The sequence below is a fragment of the Phocoena phocoena genome, chromosome 18 (genome assembly GCF_963924675.1).
Source record: "Phocoena phocoena chromosome 18, mPhoPho1.1, whole genome shotgun sequence".
Classification (NCBI taxonomy): domain Eukaryota; kingdom Metazoa; phylum Chordata; class Mammalia; order Artiodactyla; family Phocoenidae; genus Phocoena; species Phocoena phocoena.
This window is the reverse complement of record NC_089236.1, coordinates 79,455,602-79,470,702: the sequence shown is the minus strand read 5'-3', so window position 1 is coordinate 79,470,702 and position 15,101 is coordinate 79,455,602. Positions and strand designations below refer to the sequence as shown.

The 15,101-nt window shown below is 47.1% G+C and overlaps 1 protein-coding gene across 3 annotated transcripts in view; it reads left to right on the top strand.

Moving 5' to 3' along the window:
* The window catches only part of TUBGCP3 (tubulin gamma complex component 3), a 64,017-nt gene that overhangs the window by 43,132 nt on the left and 5,784 nt on the right, over positions 1–15,101 (top strand). For 2 of the 3 annotated variants that reach the window (XM_065895956.1, XM_065895957.1), the window contains 5 exons: positions 243–311; positions 2,776–2,911; positions 10,569–10,657; positions 10,783–10,914; positions 14,072–14,212. In XM_065895956.1, the coding sequence (XP_065752028.1) occupies positions 243–311; positions 2,776–2,911; positions 10,569–10,657; positions 10,783–10,914; positions 14,072–14,212 (567 nt within the window). Of the gene's footprint in view, positions 1–242; positions 312–2,775; positions 2,944–10,568; positions 10,658–10,782; positions 10,915–14,071; positions 14,213–15,101 lie in introns of all 3 variants that reach the window. The other variant, XM_065895958.1, reaches the window with a different exon arrangement.

Sequence of the window (15,101 nt, the reverse complement as noted above, 5' to 3'; positions counted from 1 at the left end):
TAAAAATATGCTCTTTATTCCAGAATATTTGCAGGGCACCTCGTATGTGCCTGTCTGTCTAGATGCTGAGGGTACAGGAGTGGAAAAAAGATGCCCTCCTCTGCTCTCAGGCAGCTCACGCTCAGAACTGCTGAGTGGTTTTTAAAAATTGGGCTTTATTTTAATGCCTTTCCTTTGAGGACTCGACAGCTTCACAGTGGTGGGAAGCCCTGCAGCAGTTGTGTGTTTGTTTTTGCTCTCAGGTCTCTCCAGGTGACACCGGCTGGGACGTCTTCAGCTTGGATTACCACGTCGATGGGCCCATTGCAACCGTAAGATCCCGCTGGGCGCCGTCATAGCTGTTTGGGTGGCTGCACGTCCCTGTTGCTTCAGAGTCGGTTTCTCTCTAGAGCTCCGCGTGAAGTGCTTGCTCGCATCCCCAGTGCATCCATTGAATGAATGCTCAAGCCAGAGGCGTGTGTGTGCGTGTGCATGTGTGTGTGCACCAGTCACTAATGAGTGCTGAAGTGCTGGATTATTTTAAGAATTCTTAATATCATTTGTTCTCATCATAGGTTTCAGCAGGTACTTAACAAATGGGTTATTCATTTTGTTCCATTATTCTTAGCCTGTAGTGACTAATTTAGGATAATTTGAAGCGAACTATATTTTAGTGGTGTTGTATTTTTACTACTTGGATAAAATTTGATATTTAGTATCCATTTGAGCTGATGAGAAAATAGCTGCCCAGTTGTTCACGGCTCTTCCACTGTGTTTAAAGAAAAGTTCTATTTCCTTGAATGGTTCCCAGGTCATAAAGGATTGACCAGCACAGCTCTCTTGTGTGTCTGCAATTAAAATGCCCTCTTTAGTGCTCAGTTTTTCTTTATTCAGGCTTGAGTGGACTTTCCTTGACCAAGGTGTCTCTTTGAACTTATCTCAGTCATTTTCGTATCTCAAATATTGAAGAAGGACATGCATTTCTTCTAATTCTTGGGAAAAGATTTTGTTAAGAAGTAGTGTAGTTTGGCTCTACAGTGTCTCCCTAGCGGTCTCTGCAGAGTTGGCTGTCCATGGCTGTCCTTCCTCTCCAGGGGTGATGTGGGCCCATCTCCTGCTGGAGAGCCTGCACCGAAGCCGGGCTCTCCTGCATTCCCTCTGGGCTGACAGCTTTGCTCTGGCAGGGGGCTCTGTCTGTCTCCTTTGGGGCGGTAGCTACTGGGGCAGGCTTTTCACACGTAAACTCCCATTGTTTAAATTTTACCAGATCAAAGCTACTACATTTTCAATATACAACTGTGCTCAAACTTAATTTTTGGTCATATTCAAGTTAGTTTTTTCTCCTTTGATGTATGTCATAAATAGTTTTAAGTAATTATAATGTACAAAACAGGATATTTTAACAAATTATTTATGTTAGAAACTTTCATATTATCTCCCTTGTTAATGTTGCATATATTACATATTATTTTTTCGTAGTATAAATGATACCACAGTGAGGGCAGCTACATCGATTATTTCACAGAATGTAGGTGCCTGGAGTAATAGATACACTGAACGTGCTCTACACCCGGTTACTTAATTATTGTATGATTTTGCACATCTTGCGAGAGTATCGGAGTTACGCATTGCATGCCCTGTGCGTAAGTAATTGATCACACGATGTCATATTTTCAGGATGTTAGATTTTTAAAAGCTCTAGTAGAGTCAAGAAAATAAGTTTATATCATAGATGTATTTAAAAAGAAATTTAAGATCGATCCCTGCCTGTGGCTAATAGGTGTCAATTTCCTTGCCGACTCCAGTGGGTTGATGGTCCGACGGGAGAGGCTGGATTGGAAGGAGAAGAGGTCTTGTAATTGGTTGGTGGAGTCTGCCCAGGACTCACACAGGGAGTGGCCTCTTCCCTGTCCAGTCTTTGCCCTCCAGTCCCAGGTCAGCATATGCCCTGGGTTGGCATGTTCTCAGTGGAGTGGCTGTACCTGTAACCATTGTATTATACAGCTGCAGGTCATCAGACTAGCGTTAGAAATTGAAATGATTTTTAACTATCACATTAAATTCTGTGCAGTTGGATACAGAAGTTACTAGAAAGATAAAAAGGGCTGTTTTATTTAAAAATTTATGGTTTTAGAATCAGATTTTAGAAGCAAATGGATTTCCTGATTTTTCCCTGTTTAATTTACCATATTAATCTCTATTTTCTTCCTATTCTCATTGAGATTGTCATTTTTTGTATAGAATTTAATTAGAATGGGTACCTATCTTAGTTACATAGTTACGTCTTCTATAACACAGCATTATCTTAGATTCTTACAAATCCTGGGAAGAAGGATCTGGAAGGACAGTGGGCAGGATAAGATCCACGTATCTCTACCCTTGGTCTCCAGCTGTTACATGAGGTGTCAGGGGCTTATTTGTTGAGTGTTCCTCCGAACTTTATTCTGCAGTAAGTGAGGGACTGAGGGACCACGTCCTGTGGGTGCTGTTTCCCTGTGTGAATGTCCCCCCTCGAGACAGTTCATAGTTGTAAGGAACTTCAGTCACACTGAACTTCTGTACAGCAGGTCCGTTGAATGTGCTCTGACACATAAACGACCAGCGTGGTTGCTGTGTGATGACGCTTTCCTAAAGTGTGCTGTGTTGGTTGCTTACATACTACTTAGAACGTGTTAGAGTTGGTTGTGTGTTCTCTGGCTTTTTGTTTAAGGAAAAAAAAAAAAAAAAGACTGAGCCCTGCCCTGGGAGGACCCTCACCTCACAGGATCCTGTCAGCCTGTGTTCTGCTCTTTCCAGGTGTTCACTCGAGAGTGTATGAGCCACTACCTGAGAGTGTTTAACTTCCTTTGGAGGGCCAAGCGGATGGAGTACATCCTCACTGACATCCGGAAGGGGCACATGTGCAACGCCAAGCTCCTGAGAAATATGCCAGGTAAACCCCGGCAGAGGGCGTGTCCCCGCCTGGCCCCTGGTTTCTAGCAGCTTCGCAAAAACAAAAGTGTTCTTAACGTAATTGAAAAGTGGTTTCTTGTGCTTTTGGATTTGTCTTTTGTGAAGAGGCTCATTTGTAATATGCTTATCTTGACTTCATTGCAAATCAGGAAAAGAAATTGAGTCAAGTTAGGTTTTTTTAGACATTGAAGTTTCTTTTAGAATCATGTAGTGTTCATATATGTACTTCAATTTTTTAAAAAAAATAATCTTTAAGGAAAGAAAGCTGTTTAATAAATCACTGGCTCATTTAAAATTCACTAAGTGTTTTAATTAAAGTCTGGGAATTGCTTTAATATTGTTTTGGTTCATAAACCAGGACATGGGAAGATTTTACAATATTTTACAGTTAAAAGCTATAATAAAACTCTCATGTCATGTTCATTTTTTTGTTTTTTTTTTGTTTTTGTTTTTTTTTGTGGTACGCGGGCCTCACTGTTGTGGCCTCTCCCGTTGCGGAGCACAGGCTCCGGACGCGCAGGCTCAGCAGCCGTGGCTCACGGGCCCAGTCGCTCCGCGGCATGTGGGATCTTCCCGGACCGGGGCACGAACCCGCATCCCCTGTGTCGGCAGGCGGACTCTCAACCACTGCGCCACCAGGGACGCCCCAAGTTCATTTTAATGTTATAAATATTGAGTGACTTGAATTATGAATAATTTTGAAATCTTTATATTGGAAGTGATTTGGTCAAAACATTTGAGAAAGTATTTCAACAAATTATGACTCCAGAGAAGAACCACACGGTCATACTGTTAATCCTTTGGTGAAAGCAGTTCCTAAAAGAGGAGCAGTTGTTTGCAGAAAGGCTGCATGAGCTCTGCTTGTTTACTAGGTCGAGGCTTCTCCCTGGGCAGCTCCCAGAGTTCCAGAACTGTGACACCCCAGAAGCTGGGGACTGGTGGGTACCTGTCCACGTGGTAACACGCGGAATCACAGGTTTACTGGTGTCCAGGCTTTCTGTCTTCCCGGTGGGACTCGGCGAGTGGTCGTGATGCTCTTAGGCTCCTGGCCTGCCTTCCTCCGGACTCACTTCGAGACGATTAATGGTAGGGTCCCTCTGAAGTAGCTGAGAAGGAATCAAGAGGGGGCGTTTTCTTTGAAAGCCTCTCGTGGTTGTGGACGGTAAATATGCCTTCAGCGTCCATTTTCCAGTCGATGAGGGCGGAGGCGCTGGCTCCTGGCTCTGCCTCTGCCGCCCTCCCCGGGAGTCACGCGGTCGGAAGTCACACGGTTGGTGCGCCTGCCAGGTGTCCACTGGGCCTGCCCTCTCGCCTTCCCTGTGTGCACAGGGGCCTCATCTTCCTCAGTGTCTGATCAAGGTCATTTCAGCACAGTGCAGATATTTGTCATTGTATCACTCTTCTCCTTTCGAAATAAACAACTGTATTATTATTATTTTTTTTAATATAAATTTATTTATTTATTTTTGGCGGTGTTGGGTCTTCGTTTCTGCGTGAGGGCTTTCTCCAGTTGCGGCGAGCGGGGACCACTCTTCATTGCAGTGCGCGGGCCTCTCTTCTGTTGTGGAGCACAGGCTCCAGACGCGCAGGCTCAGTAGTTGTGGCTCACCGGCTTAGTTGCTCCGTGGCATTTGGGATCTTCCCAGACCAGGGCTCGAACCCGTGTCCCCTGCATTGGCAGGCGGACTCTCAACCACTGCGCCGCCAGGGACGCCCGACAACTGTATTATTTTTAGCTGTGGAAAATCTGAGCTCTGTAACAGATCTAAGTATTAGCTGGTTCTGATAGTTTTTCTGATTTGGATATCAGCAATGTCTATGCGAATTGGCTTTTCTCTTATTTTGAATAGTCAGCAAGGAGTTTTGTTTTCTACTTGAAGATAACTAACGCATTTATTTGATCAGTTTTCTGTGTAATTTTAACATAACTTGATCCTATTGTATCGTGTTCAGTTTCAGCTTCTTTCACTGAGCCTTTTCCCTTGTCATTAAAACTTCTTCTAAAATATTTTTAATAGCATAATATTGCCTCCTGTGGACATATCATTTTATCTTTTCTCTTCGGTTGGGCATATAGTTTTTTTTTTTTTTTTTTTTTTACTATTTTTCCACTAATATAAATAATGCCATAAGCTTTGTGTAAATATATATTTATATGCCTCTGAATATTTCTTTAGAATAGGTGAATTGGAAATGGAATTGCTGGGTTAACAGATACGAATCTTAGTTTTACTTTACATTTACTAATACTTTTATTTCTTAGTATTTATATTTTAACTCTGTTGGTACATATTGTCAGATTACTTTTCAGGAAAGTTCGTACCTGAAAAGTTTGTACCAATTTAATTTACATCCCTGTAAGTACAGCTGTCACTGGTTGATAGTTGTCTGTATTGCTGTTTTCTTCTTTTTTTTTTTTTGACTAACATTGGATATTATGTTCAAACAAACTGTCAATTTGATAGGTGAAAATGGAAGTTCATTTTATTTACTTGTTTTGTATGAATTAAAAGAATATTTTTGGCCATACCCCATGGCATGTGAGATCTTAGTTCTCTGACGAGGGATTGAACCCATGCTCCCTGCAGTGGAAGCGTGGAGGCCTAACCACTGGACCACCAGGGAGTTTCCCCACTGGACCACCAGGGAATTCCCTGGAAGTTCATTTTAATTCCTTTTAATGCCTTTTAAATTATCTTTGAATGTAAACACCTTCCTTTCTTCCTTTTTTTGTCATTTGTGTTTGTTTTTTCAGGAAATTGTTTTTTTGCCCATGTTTCTGTTGGAGTGCAGGTTCTTACCTTTAACTTATAAGGCAGTGTTTTAGTTATTAACGGCCAGGCAACTTGATGAACAGAGGTCAACCAGGTAGTTAGTCCTTTTAACACAGCAGATTTAGAAATTTCCCACCAACCATAAATCTGAGGCAGAAATACAGGAAGATTCCAGAAAATGCCTCTGAGAGCAGCCCGTGGAGCCCTTCACGTGTGCACGTGTGTGTCTGGTCACGTGCACAGCATCCGTGATCATCATCCCAGATATAATTTTAATAATATTCATCAAAATAAGTTGTTTGGAGTAAATAGTTACACCTGAAAATGATTTGCTCAGAGCAAGAGTTTGATAATGGTATGCCAAGCCGATTAAACCCATTTTTATATATATTTGCCATTTAGCTGGATAGAAAAGATTATTGATCTGAAATGGATTAAAGATTTTTTTCCTTTAAAAAGAAACGGAAGTTCTTTTGTTAGATTCAGTTAATCTAAAAACTGTTGCTGTTAGTGGCAACTAGATGTGTATTTCAGATAACATTTAACCAGATGAAATAGACAAATACAGAACTACAGGTAAATGAGCTTCCTGCCTCTTTCTCAGCCTTTGTGTCCTGGGGGCAGGGAGTGCATGGAGCTTCCCCTCCCCAAAGAATGGGCCTCGTGGGAAGTAAAACTGGAGGAGGAGGAGGAGGTGGGGGCGTGGCCAGCTCCCCTGCTGGCGGGGGCCGGTTTTCCTTTCTTGGTGATTGATGTGATAATGATTCCTCTCACAGCTGGCGTTCTAGACTTAGTAGAGCGGTGGCTCAAAGGTGAGCAGATGTTTTCCTCTTTGCAAGTTCCTTTTTGTGTCTGTCGTTTTTGTCCACGTGGGTGAGTAGGGCGTCCTCAGTGATCACACGCCTGTGAAGTGTTCCCTTCTTGTTTGCCAGACTGCTAAGTTGAGTACTTAGTGCTCTGCCCAGATTCTGGGCTGTGGCCTGGAGCTGATTCTTAGTCTTCTGCCTCAGGGTCCTCGTCTGGGTCGGGGCTGGTTGGCAGCACTTGCCTTCAAGGGTTGCCAGGATGGAATCTGTGCAGCGCTCAGCCCAGTACCCCTCGGGAGCCCCACGTGGACAGGTGTCCTCACACTTGCCTGGTAGACAGAGGATGCCAGACGGTGTCTGCAGGAGGCCCTGACCGGTGACCAGAGGTCTTGTACCCAGAAAGACCCAGGATCTTACCAACGTCCTTTGACTCCAAAGCCTTGAGAAATGAATCTCATGGGTAATTTGGTGAAGTCACTTTTAAATATCATCCCTTCAGCTGTAGATAAAAGTTGAAGGAGGTGATTTTGAAATTGTGAATAAATTGTTTTAGGGTATTTTTTCGAAAGAAACTTTTGTAATTTTTAACAACACTCAAGGCTATTTCCGGTGCATCTCCAGTTGGGCAGAAGCTTCTGGGAAAGATGTCCAAACCACACAGTCAAGCCTGTGAGAGCTGCTGGTGTATTTTAAAGCCCTGAAGTCCCTCCCACAGCCTTGAGGGGCAGTAGAGGATTGCAGACAGGTCTAACGTCTCACACCTAAGTCTGCCAGAGGGGATCCTGGTGTCTGTGTAAAGCCGTCTGCCGCCACGTTAGTCCAGCGGGAGATGTACTGTATTTATGTATTTATTGGACCTCAGGGTGAATGTTGCTTTGCTTTTGGAATTTTTAGAATTATATGGTTATTTGTGGTTCACTTATAAAAACACAAGTACTTATATTTTAAGTATGTTTTAAGTGTATTTTCAAGGTTCTGGGTAAAGAGATTCAAGGGCTGTTGCAGGTGTAAGTTGTATTTTTTAGGAGTTAAAGGACCAAAGTATACCTTGTGAATTCAGTTTCCATATGAATTGGGTTCATAGTCGTTAGAGCCTTAACTGGGCAGTGAGCAGTTCCGAATCCGTCAGCTCAGAGCACTTGCTCTCTCCCGTGGGGAAGGGAAGCACTGTGGTGTCAGAGGGATTGCAGGCTTTACCGAGTGGGTTACTTTACCAGATCCCTTTTCAGGAGGCAGTGCCCTCGGGTCCCTTCACTCTCAGAGGCTTTATCTTAGGAGGAGGGTGCATTAAAGATGCTGTCCTCCGTGCTCCCTTCAGACTGGAGAACATCATTTTTCTAGAGTGAAAATACATTTGGTAGTACTTGAAGACTATAAAGAAAGTAACTCATTTTACCATTGTTGCCAAATTTGCCTTTGGCCACGGAAACCTTCTGAAAAGGATGTGAGTGAAATAGTCAAGACATAGATGATGCAGATTGTCTCCTTAAAGTTTGAGGATCGGAATGATTCATTCAGTAAATAATGATTGGCCTACTCGGTGCTGCCCGTCCTTGGTATCCAGTGGTGGATGTGACAGAAAGGTCTCTGTGGTCAGGAAGCGTCTTGTCTCGCAGGCAAGCTGGACGCATCAGCAGGCACTTAGAGCGCTTTGCTCGTCGTTTGAAGTGGGGACGACCAGGTGCTGTGGGAGTACGGGAGGGAGACCCTCACCAGGTGGTGTCATAGGACGGAGGGGCTCCCGGGCTGGCATCTGGAGGTGAGTGCGTTAGACGGAAGAGTGGGGAGTCGGGGAGGGCCGGCTGAGGAGCATGTTCAGAAGGGGGGCTGGGCCAGGTGCAAGGGCCTCGAGGCCCAGTGAGCCGGTGTGACTTCAGTGCAGCGGGGCCAGGGAGGCTCCGCCCCGAGGGCTGAGCTTGGAGGCCAGCAGACCGGCCCACCATGACCCACCATGACGGTGTGCGAGCGTTAGGCAGCCCGGGGAGCCTGCAGCCTGGGGGCTGAGAGCCGTGGGGTGGGAGGTGTGGCCAGGGTGGACCCCTGGGCCTCTGCTTCCGGGCACTGCGGGAGGAGGGGGGCTGGGCTGTCAGGTCAGGCTCACCTGTGTGAGATGTTTTTAAGGGTAAATGGATCTGCGGCCCAAGACAGATCTGGGCAGGAGGAAGAGACTTCAGCTTAGGTGACAGAGGACACCCAGACTGCACAGAGCAGTGAAACCTGGAGTCAGGCTTCTTCCCTGATGTGTGGAAGATTGTCCTGGAGCCGGAGGCTGGCAAGTGGCCGCAGATGTGTTCTTGCCTCTGCACTGTCCCAGGCCCCCGGGCAGCGCTCAGCGTTCTCACGTCATCCGCCGGGAGCCGGGATGAGACCTACCATTCTGCCTGCGATCTTAAACTTTCTTTGGTGGGAAAATGTCAGGCTGGGTTAGTGTAAACTGCAGACCCATCTCACGAGGCTGGGAAACAGGCTGCCCCCGTTTGCTGTGAGTGCGGGCAGAGCCGTGCCCTCGGAAGTGGTGAGGTTGTGCTGGACGAGGCCTCAGATGCTGGGCTTCCGGGAAAGTTCCACCCGAGGTCTGTGATGACATGAAGAACACTAAAGAAACAGACCCTTCCACACGGGGTTTCTAGACTATTTCGTATCACAGACCGTTTTATGGAACTTTGCCGCTCTACGAAGAAATCCCATCACACCGAGAAAGATCTGGAGAATCGGACTGGCACGCGCCCACGTGCCTGTGGGATGTTTGAATGTACATGGACGGCTCTCCAGGGGGACTGCCTGGCGTCGGGGGTGGGGGGGGGGGGACAGTCCGCCGTTCCAGCTCTGGTTAAACCCCAGATGGAGTTGCGCACTGGGGTTACTTCTCTGAGAAGCTTACCTAAACCATAATGCAGATCAATATGGCTGGAAACAGCATGTTCTTACGCCTTTTTACATTGCAAAGTCATTTTAGTTAAATAGACTTTGAGTGCTAGACTAGAAGTCTTAGCCCCTCTGATGGTTTTAGTAGGAAAAGTACATCCTTCACTCTGGACTTACAAATGAAACAGGAAACTTATAGCGTCTCTCAGAAGCATGTTTACCACATTCATGGATTGCAAATCCTGATGGTACGGGGGACGGCGGGCTTTGGAGCCTGTGCCGATCTTCTGAGGGGCCCGTGCTGTTTCTTCCCTGGCCGAGGAGGGCCTGTTAGACAAGCCAGGATCCCCACAAGTGTCTCTTAGTCCTCAGCTTGTAGAAAGCAGTATTTTTTCAAGTATACAGCACCACTGTTGTTTTTTTCACACCTGTTTATACGTCGCTCCGTCATTACTCTTTGAGGAAGGGACAAGAATGATTTCTCAAATAACCGCATGCAGCGACAAGTGAGTTATCCAGGTAGCTAATTGAAGGCCCTTGGAGCGGCAACAGAAATATGTCCAGTCTGACCCACGTTAAAGTCATTCCCCCAATGGAGCCTTCAGGGACAGTAGTATCCCATAATAGTCCAGCGGAGTCTCTGAACAAAAATGAAAAGTCCAAGCAGAGAATGCTGCTCCCTGGCGACCCTCCAGCCTTGTCCTGGTTTTATAATCTCACAAAGAATAGGAGTGGAGTCTGGGCCCTGCCCACCCCGCTCCAAGTTCATGCTTCTCTCAGGTGGCAAGGCCACATTCGGTACTTAAGGAAATGTCATTTTTGTCGCCAAATAGCTAGGGAATAGTAAAAGTCTCACACACAGTAGGCAGACTGACTGTAAAGAAACCATAAAATTGAGCTTATATTTGTTCAAGATATTGCATTATTGTAAAACAGAATTTCTCTACTTTTCAAATAGTTATTTCATTTTATGCCATTTCTTGTTAGATCCTTATATTCCGTAAAGTAATCTGTCACTGCGTGATTGGGTGGCTAAGTACGTGTTTACATAGCACAGAGATGGACTCTGGAAAGGCGGGTTCCTGCTTTAGGGTCGAGAGTGAAAGTGAGGGAGTTTGGGGAAGGCAGCTTGCAGGCGGCCAGGAGGGCGGGCTGTGCTGGTGTCCGACGGCGCTGTGCGGCTCTCTTGCAGAGTTCTCTGGGGTGCTGCACCACTGCCACATCCTGGCTTCCGAGATGGTCCATTTCATCCATCAGATGCAGTATTACATTACATTTGAGGTACGTTCGGATCAGCCCTCGATTCTGGTTGAGATCATCTTGTCTCGGGCCGTCGTGCTGTGCTTCGTAGCAGGTGCTGCGCCGGCGTGGCGCCAGCGCCTCCCTCAGGCTCTCGTCGTTTCCAGGTGCTTGAGTGCTCTTGGGATGAACTTTGGAACAAAGTGCAGCAGGCCCGGGACCTGGACCACATCATCGCCGCGCACGAGGCCTTCCTGGACACCGTCATCTCCCGCTGTCTGCTGGACGCCGACTCCAGGGTAAGACGAGAACACACGGTCAGCCAGTCCTTCCCTTGGGCTCGTCCCCTGGTGCGGCCACAGCCCTGGTAGCCGGGACAGTCTTGCTGTTAGTGTGATGTTTCCCCTCAGGGTTGGAGCAGTAGTGCTCAGGTGAGAACGTGCCTTGAGCTGGGCATGAAAGGGTGAAGACTGGTGGCGCCCATCCACCTCCTGGGGTGGCAGCGATGTCCTCGCGTGCTGCTCAGGGGGGAGTCGTCCTGAGGGGTGGCAGTGCGAGAACAAGCATTCAGAGCCCACCCCTCAGGTCAGGGGGTGTGGGCGGCAGAGTCAGGACAGGCTGTCTGGATAAACCCCTGCTTATTTGCTGACACTCCTTCCTGTAGGCCCTGCTGAAAGTTGCATGCTCCATGTGGCAAGTCTTCCCGGAGCTTAGATCTTACTCAGAGATCTGGGAAAATAAGGAACACTTTGCTTTCACTTGAGACAAATGTGAAGTAGGAAGCAAAATTGCAAGTACATTTTTGACGTTAAATGTGCGACTTTAAAGACGTTTCAGGATTGCAGAGGGCTGCTTCCCACTAAACCTCCACCCGCTGCAGGGGTCCTTCTGTGGGAACACGCTGTTTCGTCTGATTTCTTTTTTAGTAGACGCTTTAGTAGATATTTGCCAGAAGCGTGTGTGTGTTTGCACTCCCAGCAGCAGGTGCGTGAGAGTCCGTTTTCCTGCAGCCTCGCCAACAGAACATGTTGTCATACTTTAAAATTTTTGCCAGTGTGATAGATAGGTGAGAAATTGTATCTTAGAGCTGTTTTTTTATCATTTTTTATAACATCTTTATTGGAGTATAATTGCTTTACAATGGTATGTTAGTTTCTGCTGTATAACAAAGTGAATCAGCTATACTTGTCTGATTTTTTAGGTATATCTGGTTAGCCGTCCGTGGCTGGGAAAACAGGTATTTTGATATGCCAGATTTCATTATTAGAGAATTATTGATCATGTGTGCTTCTTTATAGATGCTTCAGATCAAAGATGCTTCTATATAGAATGTTCATAAATAGATTGGAACAGCGGCACAGGAGTAATTTAAAGTACTTGGAGCGTAAGGAGAACTTAGGAAGCGCACACCTCAGGGCTTTCAGCCTCGATCACTGCGCCTCGTCTGTATCAGGCTGGCGCTGTGGGCAGGTCCTGTCAGGGGTCTGCCTGCTGACACGCTCATGTTCAGTCCGGGTAGATGAGTGTCCAGGGCCCGACCTGGTGGGCTGCGGGCGTTCGCTGCCACCGTGTCCTTGTCCACTCGCACAGCGCGGGGCACCACGGGCAGGTGGACCTAAGGCTCCGTCCTGCTTCTCAGCTTTTGACCCCGGCGTTCCCGTGTTTTGAAAGAGCACGACACCCCTCTTTCTTCCCTCCATTTGTGAGAATTAAATTGTGTGCTGCTCGTAAGCCGTTACCATAGTGCCTGGGACATGTGAGTTGCTACTGTTTTTAAACAATTAAAAGTCATCTTGTGTGTGTGTGTTTTGCAGGGAGATTTACGCTCGTTAGATCTAATGCTTTTTAGAAAACATGTGAAGGGCTGAGGGTTGTCCCCAAGCTGGCAAATCAGGAGCACATGCACCTGCCAGTGGCGGTGTCTCTGCCCGTTTGCATATGTGGAAGTTCCATTGTAAACAGCTAGAGGCCACGCTGCTCACTGCTAAAGATGTCTACGGGGATGAACAGAATCCAAGCGAGAAACTATTTTTGCCTGTAACGTAATTTTCTCATGATAGTAAATGTTTACGTGTGAGTTGGTCCTGGCTCAATTCATGGAAGGAGTCGTTTGCTGAAGACCTTAATGATCTTTTCTGAAATGGTCCGTCTGCTGAGGGTTTTACTTTTAATTTGATGGTTTATTTAAAGTAATCACTAGAGGGTTTTTTGTTTTTTAAGAAACCCAATATATAAAACAAATTAAGGCAGTCTGTTATTGACATAAATTAAATGTATTTTTCTTACGTCACTTAGTAAGAAAAACAAGGCTGTTTGATACACGTAATTTTGAAGTTGGAGGTTGTGACAGGTGTGTGTATACATTTTTGTAATTTCTGTTTGTGCATTCTTGAGAAAAATCCTGAGTCACACTGTAAGTTGTCGCAAACCGGTGTCAGCACAGAAGGCGCTGTCGTCGTCGCCCTGTCTGAACAGACTGCTGACGACAGAAGCACATGTTGCACTCTTAGCTTGGAGTAAACAGTGAGTCACCCCAGCTCCAAAAATAGTAAATTTTTATTTGACTACAATAAAGAAACAAACTAGAAGAAATAAATCCTTGTTAAAAAGTCGTCTCCAGTTTTTGTTTTGATTTTGTGTTACGGCTGAGGCCCCACCAGGAACAGGCAGCTCTGAGCCGAGTGCACTGCTTGCTGTCCACGAAAGACCCCGTGGGTGTTGGCTCTCATGTTACCTTTCAGCCCCCTGCCCCTTCCCCTCCGCCGGCGCTGGTGTCGTGGTGCTCGCCGTACAGCCTTGGGTTAGGATGTGTCTGGGGCGTGGATATCGTTTGGTGTACATACAAGACTGTGTGCCGTGGTCTCCTCCTTTCCGTGCCGCACTAGAGAAAGAATGCGTGACCTGCGGTAGGTGTGTGCCCTGAGGAACCCTGTGAATTAGGGAGACGCACTGTCGCCCTTGGTTTAAAACCATCCTGTCATTCCTGGTGTAAAGCGTGATACCTTTTTCTAAAAAACCTTGCAGGATCTGTTTCTTATACTTTTTAAAGAATTTCCTCTCTCATATTCTCCATGTCTGGTTTTGGTATGTGCCACCAAAAAAAAAAAAAAAGTGTTCTCCCATCCCTTTCTAATCCTCAGGCAGTCCCACTGTGGATGCAGCTACGTGCTCCACACTTCGGAGTTGGGCAGCACCTTGGGTTGCCAGGTCTCGGTGAGGATGGGAGGTGATTGAGCCGAGAGCCTGGGCTCTGACTGCTTGCTGTTGCTGTGGTGATTCAGAGCTCGCGTATTTGCCAGGACCGGGTGTGCAGTCGGTGTCTGCTGATGCATGGATGAACAGCTAAAGAGCGCCTTGAGAATTTCACTAAGTGTCAATATTTTATTTGAAAAACTTAGTAATAAGCGTGCTGGGGGCTCTGTTCATGAAAAGAAAAAACTCGTCCTCTCTCCCCAGGCACTTTTAAACCAGCTGAGGGCCGTGTTTGATCAGATCATCGAGCTTCAGAACACTCAAGATGCCATCTACAGAGCCGCCCTGGAGGAGCTGCAGAGGCGCCTGCGGTTCGAGGAGAAGAAGCAGCAGCGTGGAGCCGAGGTGCGGTTCTGGTGCTGGTGGCTCATCCGCTTCGACAGTGAGCTGGTGCCGCCGCGCTCACCAGCGCGGCAGACTCTGCCGCCGAGGCTGTGGTCGTAGCCGCGTCCGGCCGGGGTCCTGAGCGGCTCTGGACTCTTTTACAGGGAGCGGGCACCATCACTGTCCTATCAGTGAAGGCAGAGTTCGTGGGAAGCTCTGGTCTCTTGCCAGCGTCCCTCAGTTGAGTGTCGAGACGTTCGTCTGCGTCGGTGTCTCCGCTGGGTGGTGCCCGACTCTGCGTTGCTCTCGTCTGGAGCTGGCGGGCACACGTATACCCGTGGGAACCGGATTTGTGCACGTCGGCTATTTTCAGTCGCCTTACTGAGTGGCTCGTGTCCGTCGTGACCTTAGTACAGAGATGTATGGAATGAGTTTGAGTCTTTATGGGATCTCTTGTACTGGATATAACCTGTGGTCTCTCACTTTCTCAAGGTGCTTATCCTTGGGGTGGTGACAGATTGTCCAGTTGATGCGGCTGGATTCGGTTTATTTTTGACTATTCCCTTACAGTCTGCGTTAGAGGATCGTTAACTTGGAAGGGTCACAGCGCGTCGTGTACGTGTCGAGCCTTCAGGGTGTTCTAGGGATGGGTGTACTGCTCACTCTGTTTGCATTGCCGGGAGCAGGGCTTTGTGGCTGAAGTGTCAGAGTTGGCGACCCCCGGCCCCCGGGGCTTCCCGGCTGGGCCCGCCCAGGAAGCCTGCGCACCAGGCGGACTGAAGGCCACGACCTCGTGGCCAGCTTTGTGCCTTTGCTGACTTGACCTCTCTGAGACCAGTTTTCCTGGTTTGTAGAATGGGAGTGATAATAAACAAACAGACTCCCCTGGAGCTCCTTATTTTCATGTGCT